The following is a 19,245-nucleotide window of genomic DNA, read 5'->3' on the forward strand; positions in this document are numbered from 1 at the left end:
ACACGCAAAGCAAGTCGCCCACTATAGCAGCAAGTTCAATTCTCATAAATTGATCATTCTCAGCTCCCTGGGTACTAGCCGTCATGGAGTATCAATATTCCCGCCTCTTGGACCCATCTGAGTATGAGACAGACGGTCTTTGTGAAGGCCTCCTGGTCCGTAAGCATTCAGTCCCAGACCTGGAAGAAATCGGAGCTTTCAAGGCACAAGAAGATTGGAGAGACTTGGTGGGACCAATTACCACTTTCAGAGGATCGCTTAGTCCTGAACACAACTTTGTTGCTGTGACGATGCCGGAATGCGTGCCTGATCGCCTAGAAATTGTATCCTATGCGAATGAATTCGGCTTCCTCCATGATGGTATGCAAAGTGTTCTGAGATCCAATAGTGCATTGGCTTACAATACAACAGACGTCATCGATGTTTCGAGTCAGTCAGATGTAAGTGGGCTTACGAAGAGCAAAATGTACTAGAGCTGAGGATGTGGAAAGACAGACATTATGAATGACGAAGCAATGAATGCGTTTCATGAGGGATCGCAAAATGGAAAGATTGATGTTCTCAAATCTGGGAAACGTCATATGCAAGCCAAGATCCTAAACACTATGATGAGCATTGATCGACCATGCGCGTTGGTGGTCATGCGCGCCTGGACAATATTCCTCGAGCGAGGGTCTGGGCGCCAACATGACCGACAATTTCAAACATTAGCCGAATATCTACCATACCGCTGCAATGATGCTGGCCAGACGTAAGCTTACGAACTATGAGGGCTTAGTCACTGTTCTCACATGTTATCCAGGATCTGGTGCGCTCTCGTCACCTTCGGTTGCGCCATTACTATGCCAGAGGAAGAGATGGACATGTGCGCGGAGCTTATAAAACCTGGCTTCACTGCTGCGTGCCTAACCAATGATCTTTTTTCATACGACAAAGAGAATGAAGCTGCCCAAGCTGCCGGGCTTGGCAGCCTTGTCAACGCCTTATGTGTACTTATGCACGAGCACAATGTGTCACTGGAAGTGGCAAAAGATATGTGCCGGGCGAGAATCAAAGACGAAGTGGCTAAGTATACGCGCATTGTAAAGGAAACGATGTCTAGGAACGATATTTCTAGTGGGGCGAAGCGGTTCGTCGAACTGATGCAGTACACTGTGAGCGGAACTGTTGTGTGGACTCTGGAGTGCCCTAGATATCATAAGAATGTGCAGTACAACGAGCGACAGCTGCTGCGGATGAAAGATGGTGTTGCAAAGCATCCAGCAACACATCAGTGGGCCAGTCAGAAGAACAACACGGCTTCATATTCGCAGAGTATATCTATTGCAAATCAGAAGGAGAAGATGGACGTATTCCCCGACTCGTGTACTTCATCCGATGAAGGGACCCGCCAGAGCTCTCCACCCACAGATGCAACTTATCCAACTGATTCTGCGAACAGCTTGTGGTACGGTTTTATCGAGGGTCGGGACTGGGATATTGGTAAATTATCACATGGTGGTGCGTTGCCCACGTTGAGAGAGGAAGTAAGCAATTTTGAGCCATCTGGTTGGTCTCCTACTAATCAGTTCAGTTTATCCTCGAGCCTTATCACTATGTGAGTTCGATGCCGTCAAAAGGCATTCGCGATATGGTCATCGACGGCATAAAATTCTGGCTGAGCGTACCGCCGCAATCCACCTCTATTATCCGGAATGTGGTTAACGCGATTCATACAAGCTCTATCATGTGAGTATAAAGCCAGATTTGCGCTTCTCAAGCTAACTTCTCACTTCACAGGCTAGACGACGTACAAGACGGGTCACAACTGCGACGTGGAAATCCTTCCGCTCATATTATTTTCGGCGAGGCCCAGACGATCAACGCTGCGACGTTCCAGTATGTGCAGGCAACTGCAGAAATTCGAAGACTTACGAATCCGCTCTGTCTCGATATATATATTGAAGAACTGCGCAGCCTATTCCTGGGTCAGTCGATTGAGCTTCACTGGACTACTAGTTTGCAGTGTCCTTCAGTAACGGAATATCTGCAGATGGTCGATGGAAGTAGGTCTTGGTTTCGTTTGCTCTTTCACGTTTTCCCCCCTTCCATGCGCCGCTAAGCCGAGGTGGCAGAAACCGGCGGGCTCTTCCGTCTATTAGCACGATTGATGGCAGCCGAATCCCCACACGAAGATCAGGCGGACATGGAGCGACTATGCCGGCTCCTTGGACGCTTCTACCAGATCCGCGACGACTACCAGAACCTGGTGTCGGAAGAGGTAGTCATATCTAACGCCCCGAACCTGACAAGGTTGCTAACAAGTTGCAGTATACAGCGCAAAAGGGATTCTGCGAAGACCTTGATGAAGGCAAATTTTCCCTCCCCCTAATTCATGCCTTAGCACACACAGACAAGGCTGTTCACATTCAGGGTCTCCTGCGCGAGCGCCACCGAAAAGGTCGCTTCACCAAAGAGCAGAAGCAGTATATCCTTACCCACATTCGTGGCGCCGGTAGCCTAGCGTATGTGCTGCAGCTTCTTCGGGCGTTATATGGTGAAGTAGAGGCTGAAGTGAGGCGCCTCGAGAGCGTCTTCGGCCAGGAAAACCACGAGATGCGCTTGATGTTGGCCCTGGTTAGATTGTGAAACAGAGCCCTTGCAATACAGACTACTTCATATTATGTCTGCGACTTGAATATTGTCATGATGTACCAATAGTGTGCTTGAATGAGAAAGTATGAACCAACATATGGCCCTGTTGTGTAATTCGAGAAGCGTTGTGAAGAATAATGTATGCGCACAATACAATCAGAGGATCGGTCAAGAAAAGGAGCACTTCTTGGCGCGTTCTCGGAAAGGAGAGATGTTCCTAATCGGGTCACACAACTCAGGACAGTCCAGCCACACACAACAGCCACAAGACCTTGGCCCGTGCGATACGCGATGCGCGTCGTGATAGGTACTTGAAAACGTATGTTTCCCAATTTCAAATTCATAAAAGCATTTGTCCGAACACATCCGATATTGGCAGAACCAACTGCCACATGTTTTTCAGCGGATCTAGTTCTCATCAAATGACATGGGGCATCACAACCACCACTTCGCCGGTGATCGCCACGCACTGAGTGGGGTATGGAGCCCTCCAACAAGCAGCGCAAAGTAATCGAGCCTCCAACCCATTTAGAGTTGTCCTGGTCTTGGCGACTCGTGCTAATTGCATCTAGTTTCTGCGAGGAAGACTATGCCGTGACTAGATATTTCGCCGAGTTCATCAACACTCTGACAAACCTAGCTTATGGTACGGGCTCTTAACATGTGTGCCGAGTATATATGTAGTGTGTCTAGAGCTAACCGCATTAAAACATTCATAGTACTCTTCGCTCTTCAATACATGTACGGCCCTGGAAGCCGTGGTCTCCTTTCGCCAAAGACCGACTTCATGTCTGTTTCTCTGCTTGTTCTCGGAATTGCCTCATTTCTGTTCCACGCAACTCTCCGGCACGGTTTTCAGTTTGGAGATGAGCTTGCAATGCTCGGACTTGTTTGGTCCATACTGCAGGGATCTCTTGTAGTTCGGCGTTCATCCGTTTACGATCGATTCGTCAATATCTGTCTAGCCACAGTCTTCCCCCTCTTCGGGGCGTTTTATGTCTGGACGGGAAAGATCATCTATCACGTAATAGGATTCGCTATTGCAATCGGCCTGATAATTTTACGAGGCATCTACTTGTTCTACTTGCGGAAACCTGCATTTCCGCAAGACAAGGTCGCAGAGTGGAGAGTTCGAGGTCGGATAGCTCTGATCTTGATGGGTGTCGCCTACATTCTCTGGAATATAGACCTGGAGTTCTGCGCAGAGCTAAGGAAACTCCGAGAAGATATCGGGTTGCCTTGGGCTTGGCTCTTAGAATTCCATGGATGGTGGCATATCTTGACAGCTATGAGTGCGGCCCGCGTCATGGATATTGTGAGAGAAGTCCGAAAACGAGTGAAAGAGGACACGGAGGAATAGACGAATTTAACTAAGCCCTAGAGTCAACCGAAGAGCAGTAACAGTACTAGATGACGCTATAAGCTCGTAAACACAAAAATTGACAAAGCGGCCTTGTGCTAATGGATACATTTTTACAGTCTATGGAAGAAATTCATCCGAGTTGTCCGAGCTTCCCGCGGGATCCTCGTCATTAGAACTTCATCTCCACGCTTTCACCTGTCTGCTTCTTCCCGTCAACGTAAAGAACAAATTCTAGTGACGCCCCTGATGGCACCATTTCAATTTCGTATGCCAGTTCTCTCAACCCTTCTTTATATCCAGTTTTCTGAAGGTCCGAGAACTGAATGTCAAGTGCACAACAGAGGGTACCCGAGCGCTTCACATTATCAGCTCGTCTTGTTGGAGGGACCTCACCATCGCATTCGAAAATGCTCACGCATAGTGTTCCATCGAATTCTGATTCCCAAAAATACCTTGCCCAAGACATACGGATTGGCTTCATTTTAGAAACGGGTTGACCCTAGTCCAGAGTCTTGTGTGTTAGTCTTAGTAGATGGCTTAAACAATCATTATCTGGGCCAGAATGGGCGGTGATGCATACCCGGTTTAAGTACCACCTCATCTGGTTAACTGCTATCCACCTATCAAACTTGCCATCCCATCTTTTGTCCAGTTTCAGATGCTTGAGTGGGTTAAACCACTCCTCAAAGTCAATGCCATAGCTGGCCCGAGATACTGTAGATGCTATCATGACTAGCATTTCAGGAGCGTCCGGGTGGTGCTCCCCTATAAATCCTTTGAAGACTGCGCCTCTGCATATTGCCGTTCGCCTGTCGAATGTAAGTCTTGATCACAACCTCACAGACATATTTCACAGGTTCTTATACTCACGATTTCGTCCCACCAGACTGGAGTACCGTAATTTTCGACTTAAGATGGACAGCTTGCAAGTAGTCATATAGATACAGACTTCCTCCTAGGCCACCAACAAGAATTATGCCCTAAAAACACTTAGATCAAGAATGCTAGCTTCATGGTAAACTTTACAGTTATTGACAGGCCTTTTTCAGCAGCCTTTTGGATCTGTCCTTGTATGAGATCCGCTATAATTATTGGCATAGATATGCTCGAAAACTTCTGCGATGTATTTACTATCAATAGTTAGAGGGAGGTGTTGCAGGCCATAGTTTTCAAGACGCAAACTTACTCGGGAAAATGTATCCTCCCCTTTCTAATATGAGGTGACCGTGACGTATCAGTTCGACTGAAATCGTTATCCTCGAATAGCTCTAAGGGCAGCGACACAATGTATTCGCTCTGTGTCCCAGGTCTGAACTTTGGCTTTATTCCATATTCCCATTGATCTTTCATAACCTCATACTTTCCTCGCCTACTTAGCTTTCGCCATTTTGTGGCATCGTGGCCTTGCAGAAAACGCTGCCCAGTCTCATAAGGGAAATTGACGCCAATCTATCTACTCGCGAGCGAGATTTGAAAAGGCTTGGAAGGCCGCGAGAAGAAGCTGAAGACCTCCGAGTATACCTTCTCGACATCGCAAGGAGTTTTGAACGACTCGTCCGCGATGGCGTCGAAGGACGATACAGCAATGAATTCTTTGGAGGGCTTTACGATGGCCATGAGGTTCGAAAACTGCGGGCTCGAATTAGGAGGCTCAATACTGCTTTCTATGTAACGCTAGTCACCAAGGGTGTAGATCGGAAGATACAATGGAGCGACGGCAGGCATTCCTTCCAAGAAGAAAATATACCCTGGATGCTCGATGAAGATGAAGAGATCCCAGAATATTTGGTTCCGTATCTGGAATTTTTTCAGGAATTCCCCGAACCCCAGGTAGTCGAAGAGGGAAACCTCCATCACGAGCTCGAGCAGTTGGCCGCAACTAACCAAGGAACTGAGTTTCCCGGTCTGCCTAATGGCGACTTGGGCTTCCAGCTCTTCAGAATGCAAGTACGTCCGTGGGCTAGGATTGCGGAGTCCTACCTGGATCAGATCACCATGTTCGCCAGATCTTTCGTGGAAGAACTGATCACTCACGTCATTGGATCAGATAAACGCACTACTAGAGCCATACAAGGCAACTACGTCGACGTCTTCTTCGAGAATAAGCATGCTATGTTACGAGACAAGCTTCAAGAAATCCTCAGGCCGTATGCCGAGGCTTACGTCCCACCAATTGACTTTGAGTTCCATAGCGCGGTGCTCTCCAGAACGACGAAGCGACAAGCAGAGCGCGTTGCGGATGTACTTGAAGAGAATTTCCCAGTACTCTTCATAGACAGGGGAGGCAGAAGCATCACTCGCGACCAGGTAGAACATGTCTTCGCCAGCGTCGAGACCTCTCCGCACAGCGAATTTGGCATCGAAAAAATCGTCGACATGACAGAAACTCATTTTCAGGTAAGAGTCAGGTCTGAACCCTATATTTTACACAATCAAAATGGCGGTAGTTAATCGCTAAACGTTGACATGCCCTCTATAGATTTCCCTCAGAGCATTCGCACAAAATGTGGTAAACCTGGTGGCTGAGAACTGCCTCATTTCGGATCTCCATAGCATACTAATTCCATCCCTATTTGTTCGGATGGATGAGGACCGCCTGAAGGAGTTGGCGTCTGAGTCTGAAGATATACGAGTACAGAAAGCGACACTTCAGCATAAGATCAGTATCTTAAGGGAGGGACTACTAAAATGTCGACACTCTCGCACTTCATAAGGAAGATAGGCATCTATGTAGGTATGTGAAAAACTAATGCGTAAGGAGATAGATGAAAATTGAAGTGGTGTGGAGTGATGAGTTAGTCAGCGCCGTAGTTTAGGTGTTTCGGAATTTCGAGATCATCTTGTACAATATCAATCAGTCATGAGAACATAGCTTCATGATACGCGCAGGTTGCCTGCACGATAGACTTTTTGACGGATTCATTGCGTTCCTTTTTCTATGGTCGACACATTCCCCAGTAATTGGAGCTATCCAAAATGCTTATTGAAGTGTAATTAGACTCTTTCTATCTCATTAGGTGTAGATGCCTTCGCCTAACGATTAATTTCGTCCATTTCAGTACATGATTTGATTGGCACGTATTCTGTAGCTAGCGCTGGTAGTTATAACAACCAAAGTAACACCTCTTGGGCTCAACAATTAACTAGAAGTAAACAGTGTCTGAATGTTGTTTCGCGCTCGATCGTTCCAAGATCTTTGCCCTTTTGCCGCAACTCGGCCTTTGCAACAATTTCTGAAAGTTGTCTATAGCTGACGCGAAGCTTGATCTCCAAGTCTATCCCGCTTCTCTTATCAACCAGCCAGCAGCAGCAATACCACTAGTAAGCTAACTCATCAGGCTTTTCCCTACCCTTATCATGCCTGAAAACTTCGTTTTCGATTAGACGTCGTACTTTCTTTATGCCATCCTTACGGAATAATGTCCAAAGAAATAGCGACACCCGGTGTTTAAAGTTCCATTTAATACGTTCCTTTTAAAATACTTCGACAATGTTAATAGTAAATCTAGTAAAGTCAGACTTAAACTCTTGAAAGTACTCAATGGCCATTCCTTGCAACTTTTGTTTAGATCGAATATAAGCAACTTCTATAAGCAAGGTGGGGTGTACATCATCTCCGTAAATAAATTGATCGTCCAGTGATTTTGTTACCGAATGCTTCACGAGGGTTGCGAGCGGTAAGCATAGAGGCTTCTATTCCCGAGTCCTCGAACTTCCCGGTAGCTTCCACACCAACACTTCAACATTCATATTCAATAGGAGCAAAAATTGCACCAAGGCACTCAACACCTACATACACTTGATCTCAAATGAATAAAACCCCCTATATCCCCTCGCTCTCAAAAGCCATTTCCGTCGCATAGTTCCGTCGTCGCATCTCTCTTCCAAGCATACATCGTACGTGAGCGCAATCACGTGACAAGACAAAAAAGAAGCTTCGCGCCGAGACGCACTTAGGCCATGGCACTGCAACCACAAGGCTTTTTTCTCAGTCCAAGAGTCTTGAGGTGGTGGATCGAATACTGTAGATAGACGTCTACTAAAATAAGACGGCGTTAATCGTCGTTGTGCCAAGGTACTAGGTGAGGCATGTATGACTACCTAGACACTCTAGCTGCCTTCTTGCTGTCTCGTATAAAGTAGAGGTACGAATAGTGGGGGTATGAAGGGTATTAAGACCACTTTGCTATGTTGTAGGTGAGTAGATGATGAATATAGTAGGATATTCATCGTGAGATGACTCGGTTGATCTAAGTGATCAAAAGAGCCTCGGAAAGAAGAATACATATTTGACTTCCTCATGATTGTTTATACACAGATACAAACTCGCCGCACAGCCGCCATCGGTGCCTTTTATCATCACAGGATAACACGCAAGACCTTCAAACATAACACATATAGTTTTTCTAGCCGGAGCATATCTTGGTGACATTCCCCGCCGAGGCCGTTAGGGCAGAAAATCTCGCGAGATCAAAAAGTGGGAGAAAACTCAGCATACGCCATAGAAGCGAAACAGCCTTGATGCTACCAAACAGGGCCCCAAATATGGAAAAATCGCTGCATTTATCTATCGTTCATCTCAGTCGTTAGAACCAACCTAGCCTAATTTCCTATACATTTCCAAACCGGCGCCCGCAAAATGCGTGCGAGCATGCAATTCATATTTGTGCCTGTCGCTACTGAACCGTGGGGTGTACCCATGTGCCAATTTCTCCTGCAAATGCATGCATACGCTAAGTGAAAAAAACTGGGAAGATCGCACGCTAATATCGGAAGAGGGGGAAAGAATAATGCAATGATCAACCTGCCCGTCAAATATGGGTGAATTACATAAAGAGGCTACGTTCGGCATGTCCGCCGCTCTCAGCCCCTTCACCATGGCCTCCCGCTGGGTTGGAATGAGCCTCTAGCGGTGTAGGGAAATAGAAGGCAGCAACAGCGATGGCGACGTAGGTGATGATGCAGAGGAAGCCTTCAAGATAGTCGCTCTTCTGGTCCCTCAGGTAATTGCCCACCGTGATGATGGCGATGATGAGAACAGCAATCTCGAAGATCTCGAAGCTGAGATCAAGCGGGAGACCGCGTCCCCAAGCGACAATGACGACGAGTGGCGCGTTCAACATGGCGGTCTGGATGGTAGAGCCGATGCAGTGAGAAAGAGCGAAGTTGATCTGGTTGTCCCAGGCCTCGTCGAGAGCAGTCAAGTGCTCGGCGGCTTTCTCAACGAGCGGGACGAGGATCAGACCGATAAAGGGGTCTGAGATGCCGCTCTCTTCTACAAGCGGTTCGATCTCGCGAACGAGTGCTAGTGCGATGAGGGTTACGAGCGCGACGGAGATAATGAGCGAAACAATGCATTCAGTTAGTGTGAGCTTCGCCTTGGCTTTCTGTTTATGTCCGTCGGCGTCCCGACGCTCGTCGTGTTCGAAGATAGCATCATAAATGCCGTGGTGTGTGCGCATTTGGAACCAGACGAAGACAATATACGCAATTAGCAAAAGTACGGCGACGACTCGTGATATCTGTGTTGTTTTAGTGTCAAGTTGTCTCTCGTCAATGCCGTATCTCGCAAGGTCCGAGAGAATACTGTGTTGAAAGATGGTTGGAATTGCGAGGCCAAGACCACTGAAGTATCATTAGTTACGCCTCCATATCAAAACAAACGAGAGGACATTCGTACGCCATGAGTAGCAAACCAGTGCCGACTTCGCTAAGCGCCGAGTCAAACGTCGCTGTTTCGCGCCGCACGCCAGCCGCGAAGAAGCACGACCCCAGACATAGGAGCATGGTAGCCAGGATAGAGCCTAATATAGCAGCACGGATAATGTAGTACTTATTTTCGCTTGGTGTGTCGAGTAGCAGCACGAGAAAGAGGACAATTTCTACGATGGAGCCAATTCTGTCACACTGTCAGTACTGAGTACTGTGTGGGTTAGTCATGACGAGAGAGGAGAGGACATATACGCACGTTGTCTCGGTCAAGACACCAAGCATATGGGGCATCTTCCTAGCCAGTTCCCCGCCGGCAAATCCAATGAGGTTGGCACAAGGGACCATTGCGATGTAGGCGAGACTGAATCTGAGAGTAGCAGGGCCTGTTTGCGTGTAATAGACGGCGAGAGCGGCAGGCACGAAAGGCCAAAGAATGTTGACAGCGCGTGCCACGCGACTCGACGACATCCAAATGATGGTGAAGAATTGGATGGGATGAAAGCCGCGTCGACCGCTCTCTCCGGCGGATTTGACACGGATCAGGCCGCCGGGGCTTGGATGGTGAGCGGCGCCATGCTCGTCGACGAGATCCTGACGGGACTGCGGTAGTGCAGCATCGCGCGAGCCATCGAGTGACACTGGAGATGGTTTCTCCTGGGAGGCATCACGGCCTGTGTGTAGGGCGGCCATGTCTCAATGGGATGCCAAATAACGAGTGTAAAAGTTTCCCAGGCAGTACTAGTAATTATAGACAAGTAAACGAAAGAGTTAGGATTGTCAGCATCCGGACGCTGTCGTGGGCGGTGAAGCCGTACAAAGGTGATTGTGATGCTGTATGCAAAGAATACCAAAAATGTATAGGGACCCTGTCGTGGTGCACGATGCGGTCATTCTTGGGCCAGGGCATACGAAGTATGAGCAGCAGCAGGAATTATGACAATTTACCAAGGGATCTGCAAGGAGGGAGCCGGCGCTAGACTACCGTAGACTAGCTGGCGCCCGCTACTCGGGGCCACTGCTGTAACGCTGTGATGCTGGGCGTATTAATACCTACATTTTAATCCGAGTATCAGAGAGAGATTATATGGACTTATTGATTGGTGACGATGCTTTCTCCAGCTACCAACATAGTGCCTAAGTAAATACCTAAGTTTAGGTAGGTAGGTACATACACGTAGGTAGGTTAGGTATAGTTAGTGTAGGTATAGATAGGTATTTACGCCTGCCAACTACCTATACCTACCTACCCAATACCTAGGTACTTACCGAACCAACATGGCCATGACCAGGTCTCTATAGGTATTATTGACCGTCCCCCACGAAGCTTGTATCACAGTGCAAGCGGTGTCTAAAAAGCAACAATACCTACCTAAGTACCTGGGCAGGTATATCGTGATGGCGGCGTGTTTGCAGCTGGTTGGCTCGCTGCGAGAGCATGACTACAGACGACAAGAAAAAAGCATCCTTTAATATCAGAACCAGTCTAGGCGCTGTTTTACATGGGCATTTTGAAACAGGGGGGTTTATAAGTAAGTGTTTACGTCTATCTACAGTAGTATCCATTGCTTAGACCCAAGTAGGCAGGTATATACCGAGTATGTCTCCCTACCTGTTCTGTTTACTTACACTACGTACATACCTAGTACAAATGCTGCCCTAAAACTCGAGGTAGGTAGCTTAGGATGGGCTAAGATAGGTATCCAAGAATGTTGATGGCAAGTCGCGAGAGACCAAGCAAGACGACAAAGAGAGAGAGAAACAACAGAAAACCCCCAGGCCTCAGCTTCCCACGATAAAATCAGGCTCCACTCTCCAGGACTAGCCTAGATAATGCTGTATTCTTTACATGATGTTATTCGCTACCTAGGTGTGTTGTGTTAGCAGCAATGACGTAGGCGTTGTGCAAACATCTTTCCATCCGCCGCGAGGAATAAAACTCATAAGATGAAGCAAAAAATAAACAGACGTATTTGGTAAACATCACAGCAGACAGAACGAGCTTGTGCACTCATACACAAGTTGCCACGGCCAGCTCTGAAGGGGTGACTTGAAAATACCATATACCAATTTTACCCAATTATTATATGCATGTAGTCTCAGTGCCTAATATACTGTAATTCAACACGAAAAGGAGAAATTCAAAACCTAATACCCCTTTAAATGTAACACCTCCTGCCAAATGCTTTCCAAATGTGCCAGCAGCCTCATAAATATGTCACAAAGATACGTATCTATGACCAGACAATGTGTGGTTGGCCAAAACGATGCTCGACGTATAAGGGGAGCAACACGACTAGACCCGCTTTCAAAATCATATCTAAAGCTGTCCGGAGAGCAGCGCTTCGGTTGCTATACACACAAAGATATCGTCAGCGAGGTCACCGTGATTAGTGTATCGGATAGATGCTTACCGCTATTTATGTACGCCCGCCTGGATTCAAGCGGAACATTAAACCGTCTTTCCAATTCTTGCTTGATGCCTTTCTTCGTGACTGTCATAAGATCAGCCGTGCGTAGAATCTCCCGAATTTCGGCCAGGAGCGCATCATCGCTAGGCATAGATGCCATATCCACCATCTCAGTCTCGCCATGGTTACCGAAGAATTGTGAGCCCCCAAATTGGCTCATTCGGTTGTCCGTCGGAGCGAATGACATGCGGCTGAAATTGCCCGCATTTTTGATGTCGTATGGCGGCATTCCCACAGTGGAGTTGGCTCGAGACTGCCCATAATGGTACTCAGATACGGCAACATTCATGCCTGGTTTTGTCGCATAACTAAAACCGCTAACCTCGGAACGAGTATCTTCCTTGGAGGTTTGCGCATCCCACAGCTCGGCCTGATACTCCTCCCACCTCTTCCGAGGAATCGAGGCAGGGTCAAATTTGCCCTCATCAGAGATAACAACCTTCTTGCCTTTCTCACCGGCCACGACACGGGTATTACCCCAATTGAAGTCATCCATGTGCCAAAAGGCATACAGTGGCAACCCGAAGGTGAAGACGGGGACAGCGAGGACGTAAAGAATGAGCCAGCCAACCATCTCCCACCTTCTACGTAAGATGAAAATAACAGCTTGCAACCCGTAGATGGCACCCAGCAAGATGAAGGATGTGAGCGGAACGATGGTACTTGCAGTGCCAACAAGGACAAGGAGATAGACGATGTAGGCGAGCGTTACTGGCTGCACGACTGTCGATAGGAGATCAATGAACACAACGAAGCGCATACTGAAGCAGCAAAATCCACAAAGTTGCGACATGGGAACAAGCTCCATAAGATTGTGTACCGTCGAATTGATCCAACGACGACGCTGAGACAAAAAGACCTGCCAGGTATCTGGCGCAATAGTCCAAGCCTTGGCCGAGAAGATGTACTTTGTCTTATACTTTGAATGGTACTTGAGGAGAAGAGTTGTCAGGTATCGATCCTCACCTAGGTGTAGTAGGTTCTTCATATGCAACGTATCCACGCGAATTGTGGCATAATCGTCGATAATCTCGCGGCTAACAAACAAAGGTTTCCCAGACTCGGCAGCACGAATGCGGTACATGGAGAAACAACCCGGAAGACAGGTCACGCTACCGAACAGACTTTCGAAAGCTTTAGCCAGGTTATGAGAAATATAGTACTCATAAACCTGGATCATGGTGATAAACGAAGCTTTAGAGTTTGTGAGCGCGGTTTCACCACAGCAGGCAATCAGACGAGTATCGTCGAGGAACGCCGAAACCATGCGAGTAGCGGAATCAGGGGCGACGACAGTGTCAGCGTCGATTTGCAACATGTACTCGTAGAAGGTTGGATTGACACCGATAACATTTCGAATTTGGTGGTACATTTCCAATTCAAGCGGGCTCATGGGCAGATTGTAGTGAACGCGGTTGAGGAAACGCATGATGACCATTTGCGAATCACGTTTGCCACGGTTACCAGGACGCGACACTTCTGAAGGTTTGCCAACCTTGACGACAACCATGAAGGGAACAATGTGACCTTGAACTTCGTAAAGACCAGAATAGACTTTGCCCATGTTGTGTTGCTTTAGACCCTCACCGAGCGACTCAAAGCTGAGCGGTTCAGGATCAACCGTTTCTGATACACCGAGAATATCCAGTACAATGCGAGGCGTTGGGCGATCATTTCCTTGACCGATAATCATTCCATCACAAATAATCACCAAGAGTTTGCGCTTGTCATCATATCGCATACGAGCGGCAGAATCAATTGCTCGGCGAAGTGACTCCTCGTCTTCAGTATAAGCTGGAATTTGGCACATGATAAACTTATCAATATCCTCTGGCATATTTTTGCTCCCGAACTGAAGTGCAGCAAGGAACTTGAAGCCAATGATGCTAATAAGGATGATGGAAACAGCTAGGATAAGGTATTGCGCGAACTGGCATTTGGTAGAGTTTCGGGTATCGACATCACCAACATAGAAAAGGTTGTCCAGACACAGCTGCATACGGGAACGCAAGTCATCAGACATAGGTGACGAATTCCAAAGCTCAGTCAAGTCGGTGCCTGCCTTGTCGTTGAAAAGCGTGAGGACATCGTCTGCCATAAAGTTGGCCACTTCGGGATCTGTGGGTTTGTCCACATTTTTAGGCGTCATGATAGGGCGACCACCGAGCATATAGTTAGTCAAGTCGTAGACGCGACCGTTCAGTATAGCGATCTGATTTTGTTTGTTCGCAAGTGTTTTAACATATTGTGCTGTGTACCCTATAGTGCCTTTCTTCCAGTTACCCTTAAGAATTTGCATCCTCTCATAAAACCAGTCAGGCTGGTACTTAGAGGTGTAGTACCGGTAGTCATGGTAGTTGGCATTTATGTCCTTGGAGCTGATCGCACTCGCTGTACCGCTAACATTGGCTGACTTGTAGTCAAGCGTCACTGAGGGATCAACCTTGCCGTTTTTACCCTGACAGAGAGCGGAGACTTGAACAGGGAACAAAGATGTAATGTCCTGACCACCATAGTTGGTGAGTTTAGTAGTTTGGATGTAGGGTGGGTAATGATGCGAAGCATATGCTGAGATGTCGAAAACTTGTCCGCGAATCGAGGCATAAGCTTTATGGCCATTTTTGCCGTCAAAGTGCGATAGCTCCGCTGCACTAAACACGTATTGTTTAGGGCAGATGAGCATCGGGAAGACCACGATAAAGAAAATGGCAAAGAGACAACTGAACCAAATGATGATGTTGATTGCTAATTTCTCCCGCCATGCCATGCGCACGTCTTTACGGGGCATTCGTCCGACCCAGCGTATCAGAAAGTCAGGCACGAACCAAGTAAGCATGTAAACAATGAAAACCCAGCGTTTGCGACTGGGTTTGTCCCTGTATTCTTCGACTTCGACTAGGGACTTTTCATTACCACGTTCTGCCATTTGTTCGCGGGTGTCGAGATTCTTGAACATGTCACCGCCACCAAAAGCAGATACGCCAGCCTCAGAGCGCGTATCAATATCACCACTACCGAAGTAGCCCCCGCGGGCTTTATCGCTGTATTGGGGAGTGTTACCGATTGAGACAAGCCGCTCCTTTGAAGCACCAAAAGGCAAGTCACCACCCGGCGTGGAGCCGTCACCTTGGTCGGATGGATATCGACCAGAAGCAGAGGCGCCATCGCCCAATGATGCTACCTCTATCCAGCAACGTTCGCTGAGGAAAATACCAGTAGACCCAATATGGGCTTCGTTGGTTGGCCATTGCCTATTCTGCACCACAGCTTCGGCCTTCTCCCGCTCGCTCCCCACGAAAATCGTTTCAGCATCTGCAAGACCAAGGAATTCGCCAAATGGAAGAAAAATACTGAAATCAGCGGACCTCAAACGTTGACTAATTTCAGCAATGCCAAAAGTCTGGACTTGTGATCGAACACATTTGCTGTCAAATTGGTTTGCAATGCGTCTATCGTTGGGTTTCAAACAGAAAACGAAGTAATTATTTGTGTTAGGAGCCGTGATGGCGTGCTTGACGTTTTCCAAGGCGGATAGGAATTGACCTGATGCCCCTTGTTCTGACTGGCGCGAATTCTTGTTTTGGCCGCTGTGACTTCTAGCATCACCAGCGTCGCTGTCCAAGTCGTCAAAAGTCTCTTCGCGCAGTTTGCGTGGTCTCACAGGTCGGCCACCCTTCCTCGACATAACACTAGGGGCCCGCATAGGCTTTGAGCTTACGGAAGCTTGCATAACAGTAGTTTTCTCGTGAGGGTGCATTACAGCCTGCAATGCTTCTTGACCAAAAAGACGCGTAACGAATTCACTCTTGCTGGAATTCACTAGATTCATAAGATCACCGGAAATGACCTCACCGTTCTCCTCGACAAGGCCCTTGATAGGATAGTCGACTTCACCAGCAAAGTGTCTTACGGTGAAGGTTGCTGCTGTATTCTCGGATAAAAAGTTACTGCCAGGCAGCTTCGCAGTCGCGGAGCCCACAGTGATTGCAGGGTTTTTGCCTTCAAATCGTTTTCTTAAACTCTCCAGCAGTTGCATATCTGTCCGGTTACGACGTGTTTGGTCATCCAGAATGCTAAGCAGCCCATTTGTGGGTTTCAATAGCCCTTTAACAGCATCCGAGTTGTCGAAGTAACTGGTAGCAGGAACTGAGACTTCTTCTGTATCCAGCATATCTGCCTTTCGGTCGAAGAAGTTCTGTAGAGTTAGGTTATAAAGCGATTCCATAGCAGCGTTATTGAGAAGCTGGTCAAGAGTTGAGCCAGTGGAACTCTGCTGAGAAAAGCCCGGGAAGTCAATAATATCGATTGTGTTTGCAATGGACTCTTCCGCAGAACATATTTTCTGGTTAATGCTCTCAATGACGTATGCAACCAGCAGAGAATAAAGAGTCCGAGCCAGCTCATCGGCGTTTGCACGGGCTCCTTGGGGGTCTAGCATGACCGTGACTCTCTCTCGATGAATCATTTTGGTCTTGTAGCCCATGGTATTCTGGAGGTCCTGCGCGCTGACTCCTAGAAATGCAGCAATAATACCTAGCACATCCTTATTTTTTGCTGCGGTCACAGTCTGGGCACCTTCATGTGAAAATCCACCACTGTCATCAGCCGTCGCCTGAGTATTGGCGCAAGTTTCAAATTCGAGCTGCCCAATATGAAGGATACATGCCAATATCTGACATATTTCGGCAATCTCGCTTCGAGGAAACTCAAGCTTTCTAAGGGCAGTCTTGAATAATTGAAATCCTTCGGCATCGTTTACACCGACTTTGAGCTGCGTCGGATGACCCAAGTACTTCCATCGCTTTTGCCCGGCTGAATCTCTCGGAGTGTCGATGCCGAGATGTGCCTTTTCAGCATCACTAGTACCGGCCAAAAGATAATACAGAACATGGAAGTTTCGTTCGCCTGTGGGCACTGCTGTAATCCTACTTCGTTCGAGCCTGTGGTCCAAAAGTTTACCACCAATTAGGATAGGACTGGTAGTGGATGCTGTGTCGTATTGAAGCTCATAGAATAGGCCAGCTTTGGAGGCAGTTGGCGTCGTTGCGGTTTTCGTTGTCGTCAATGAGTCAAAAACGTAGGCAGCTAGCGAAACCTTGCTTGATAAGGGAGTGGAAGACTTGTTGAGAAGCGCAGTGAGGAGATGGGATCGTATAGTTGTTTTTCCAGAGCCCGATTCGCCCCTGAAATACAGTTGGTTAGCTTGGTTCCCCTTCCATACAGTTCACAACGAAGAGAGCGTGTACGTACAGAAAAAGAACTGTCTGATTCTCAGATCGATGGCCCATCCTGAGGAAAGCTCGGTCGGCTATATCCTCGGCCCCGGCCATGGCACTCCCTTCCTTGCCTCCATCGAGGCCCTTAGTCGAAGACGTATACGTATTAAGAGAAATGAGAGCATGTGAGGAAAGTCTAGCGGTGGGAATGGACACATGGAAGCGGCTGGCCAGATGTGCGGTCAAGTGTGTGTCGGACTGGAGATGAGCAGGGAGCGATGGCAACGAAGGCTGAGTATGGGCTCCTCCGCTGCCGCCCATAGAGGGGAGGTGCATGGCCATGTTGAGGTGAAGCCAGCAGGGCGGCAATCACTTTCAAGAAAAAAACACAATGGCAGCAAAATCGGCGATGGTGTGCAAATAGTCTAAAGAACGCTTCCGTTGACAGGTAACGTGCAGAGAACAAGCCCTGGCCCCCTGATTATGGCACGGATTTCTGGGTAGCGAGGCAGACGCCGAAGACAGAAGACAAAATACACAAGCAGCTCAGGGGCGCTGAATTAGGTAAATGGTAGACAGGAAGCGAGCGAGTGTAAGCAAGGACACATTAACAAGGACACAATAACGAATGTGACTATTAGACAAAACGGGAGGTTTAAAGTTAGGATGATGAAGAGCGAGCGTGATGGAAGAGCTGGCTCTCTGTCCCAGGATGTTGGTCGGAGCTTGCGGTCGAAGACGAGAGAGTCGATCGAGGGCGGGTGAGAAAAGGCCAATCTCTCGATTGGTTCAGGCTGGGCTAGTGCAGGTAGTGCGCCGTGCCAGCCTATGCCCACAGTATTTGCGGCGAGATGGGTACCTAAGAGACCTACTACACGTATACCTAGACATGAGCCCACCAGCCGTAATTGGTTGTGCCCGGCGCTGCTAAGGCGCATGAATTAAAAATACATGATGCATGGACAGACGCGCCCGGGCAGAGAGACCCGGGAATTGCGAATGCTGCCAGAACTACAGTAAAGTCAACTGTACTACCTAGTTAGGGCAAGTAAGTACTTAGACAGTCGTGAAGGTGAGAATCTCCTGCCACTGTGTCCTGCCCTCCTTTTACCTGCCCTACGCCGGGTACACGATGAGTACTTTCAGTATACCTAGAGCTAGCGATGTACCTAATCGAATAGTCTAATCCTTCGCTAGTATCGCCTTTCAGCCTGCCGATTAGGTATTTAGTGTTATTAGCATCAGCCACTAGCACTAGTAGAGACGGACTGCTGGTACCAAAGCTGACTTACTTAAATCAGTGTTGATGATGATGTATCTGTCTTGTATTTGACTCAAGACTCGAACAGACAGAAGCTGCCTACCTACTAGTGTGATAGTGACGAGATTGCAGCTTAAGAACTACTTAGGTAGGTAAACTATAAGAGCGAGGGCCCTTCAAAACAAATTTATCACTAGGTACCATACCTGAGTGCATGCGTAAGTCACAGGGCATCGCAAAATCTGTAGCCGTAGTATACTTAGATCCAAGCGAACATCATGCACAGTACAACATACTATGTATACTCCCAGCGGAGCCACTCAAATGAGTACCTAAAGTAGGTAAGTAGGTAGTAGGTGTGCGTGATTCAAGTTATACTAGTAGATGTTTCTAGATATGGAGATTTGTACGGTTTTAATGATCAACAAATCTTTGGCCATCAAGCTCCACCGAGAATTCCAGGTCCGTCCAAGCATTGCCCACAATCCCAAACAACCTCCTGTACCTGCACGGTTGCACCCAACAGCGGTGGATGAACAATCATGACACATAGGAGGCACCTTACTTCGTACCATATCTAACCTTGAAACA

At 47.8% G+C, this 19,245-nt stretch overlaps 7 protein-coding genes across 7 annotated transcripts; 3 read left to right on the top strand and 4 right to left on the bottom strand.

Moving 5' to 3' along the window:
• Positions 1-83: 83 nt before the first annotated feature.
• F5B22DRAFT_635019 (terpenoid synthase) lies at positions 84-2,628 on the top strand (the record flags this gene model as incomplete). Its single annotated transcript, XM_047977077.1, has 7 exons — positions 84-360; positions 496-751; positions 803-1,526; positions 1,574-1,728; positions 1,780-2,074; positions 2,108-2,260; positions 2,311-2,628. The coding sequence occupies 7 exons, from the start codon at positions 84-86 to the stop codon at positions 2,626-2,628; spliced, it is 2,178 nt and encodes a 725-aa protein (XP_047832785.1).
• Positions 2,629-2,805: 177 nt separating this feature from the next.
• F5B22DRAFT_50858 (ceramidase) lies at positions 2,806-4,080 on the top strand. Its single transcript, XM_047972508.1, has 3 exons — positions 2,806-3,141; positions 3,207-3,280; positions 3,354-4,080. Exons 1-3 carry the CDS (start codon positions 3,062-3,064, stop codon positions 3,992-3,994), a joined length of 795 nt encoding a protein of 264 aa, XP_047832786.1. The 5' UTR covers positions 2,806-3,061; the 3' UTR covers positions 3,995-4,080.
• On the bottom strand, positions 4,081-4,628 carry F5B22DRAFT_50830 (uncharacterized protein). The gene has a single exon (XM_047972505.1). The coding sequence runs from the start codon at positions 4,476-4,478 to the stop codon at positions 4,167-4,169; it is 312 nt and encodes a 103-aa protein (XP_047832787.1). The 5' UTR covers positions 4,479-4,628; the 3' UTR covers positions 4,081-4,166.
• Positions 4,629-4,725: 97 nt separating this feature from the next.
• On the top strand, positions 4,726-6,710 carry F5B22DRAFT_644515 (uncharacterized protein; the record flags this gene model as incomplete). Its single annotated transcript, XM_047978436.1, has 3 exons — positions 4,726-4,815; positions 5,375-6,394; positions 6,477-6,710. The coding sequence occupies 3 exons, from the start codon at positions 4,726-4,728 to the stop codon at positions 6,708-6,710; spliced, it is 1,344 nt and encodes a 447-aa protein (XP_047832788.1).
• Positions 6,711-8,721: 2,011 nt separating this feature from the next.
• F5B22DRAFT_598278 (Ca2+ transporter) lies at positions 8,722-10,787 on the bottom strand. The gene is made up of 3 exons (XM_047974356.1): positions 9,966-10,787; positions 9,678-9,896; positions 8,722-9,622 (listed from the first exon to the last, which is right to left on the bottom strand). The coding sequence occupies exons 1-3, from the start codon at positions 10,397-10,399 to the stop codon at positions 8,824-8,826; spliced, it is 1,452 nt and encodes a 483-aa protein (XP_047832789.1). The 5' UTR covers positions 10,400-10,787; the 3' UTR covers positions 8,722-8,823.
• Positions 10,788-11,211: 424 nt separating this feature from the next.
• Positions 11,212-17,844, bottom strand: F5B22DRAFT_50995 (chitin synthase). The gene is made up of 3 exons (XM_047972522.1): positions 17,428-17,844; positions 12,121-17,360; positions 11,212-12,068 (listed from the first exon to the last, which is right to left on the bottom strand). The coding sequence occupies exons 1-3, from the start codon at positions 17,733-17,735 to the stop codon at positions 11,941-11,943; spliced, it is 5,676 nt and encodes a 1,891-aa protein (XP_047832790.1). The 5' UTR covers positions 17,736-17,844; the 3' UTR covers positions 11,212-11,940.
• On the bottom strand, positions 17,845-18,387 carry F5B22DRAFT_50983 (uncharacterized protein). The gene has a single exon (XM_047972521.1). It carries the CDS (start codon positions 18,329-18,331, stop codon positions 17,954-17,956), a length of 378 nt encoding a protein of 125 aa, XP_047832791.1. The 5' UTR covers positions 18,332-18,387; the 3' UTR covers positions 17,845-17,953.
• Positions 18,388-19,245: the final 858 nt, after the last annotated feature.

This window comes from Xylaria bambusicola (assembly GCF_022495145.1).
Source record: "Xylaria bambusicola strain CBS 139988 unplaced genomic scaffold F5B22scaffold_11, whole genome shotgun sequence".
NCBI lineage: Eukaryota > Fungi > Ascomycota > Sordariomycetes > Xylariales > Xylariaceae > Xylaria > Xylaria bambusicola.

Coding starts and splice junctions, on each gene's coding strand:
- F5B22DRAFT_50858 (XM_047972508.1), top strand. CDS start 3,062: ATGGGGCATCACAACCACCACTTCGCCGGTGATCGCCACGCACTGAGT. Junction 3,142..3,206: donor CCTCCAACAAGCAGCGCAAA/GTAATCGAGCCT, acceptor AATTGCATCTAG/TTTCTGCGAGGAAGACTATG. Junction 3,281..3,353: donor TCTGACAAACCTAGCTTATG/GTACGGGCTCTT, acceptor AAACATTCATAG/TACTCTTCGCTCTTCAATAC.
- F5B22DRAFT_50830 (XM_047972505.1), bottom strand. CDS start 4,478: ATGAAGCCAATCCGTATGTCTTGGGCAAGGTATTTTTGGGAATCAGAA.
- F5B22DRAFT_598278 (XM_047974356.1), bottom strand. CDS start 10,399: ATGGCCGCCCTACACACAGGCCGTGATGCCTCCCAGGAGAAACCATCT. Junction 9,897..9,965: donor GGTGTCTTGACCGAGACAAC/GTGCGTATATGT, acceptor ACAGTGTGACAG/AATTGGCTCCATCGTAGAAA. Junction 9,623..9,677: donor ACTGGTTTGCTACTCATGGC/GTACGAATGTCC, acceptor ATGATACTTCAG/TGGTCTTGGCCTCGCAATTC.
- F5B22DRAFT_50995 (XM_047972522.1), bottom strand. CDS start 17,735: ATGGCCATGCACCTCCCCTCTATGGGCGGCAGCGGAGGAGCCCATACT. Junction 17,361..17,427: donor AATCAGACAGTTCTTTTTCT/GTACGTACACGC, acceptor ACTGTATTTCAG/GGGCGAATCGGGCTCTGGAA. Junction 12,069..12,120: donor GCGGGCGTACATAAATAGCG/GTAAGCATCTAT, acceptor GACGATATCTTT/GTGTGTATAGCAACCGAAGC.
- F5B22DRAFT_50983 (XM_047972521.1), bottom strand. CDS start 18,331: ATGCGCCTTAGCAGCGCCGGGCACAACCAATTACGGCTGGTGGGCTCA.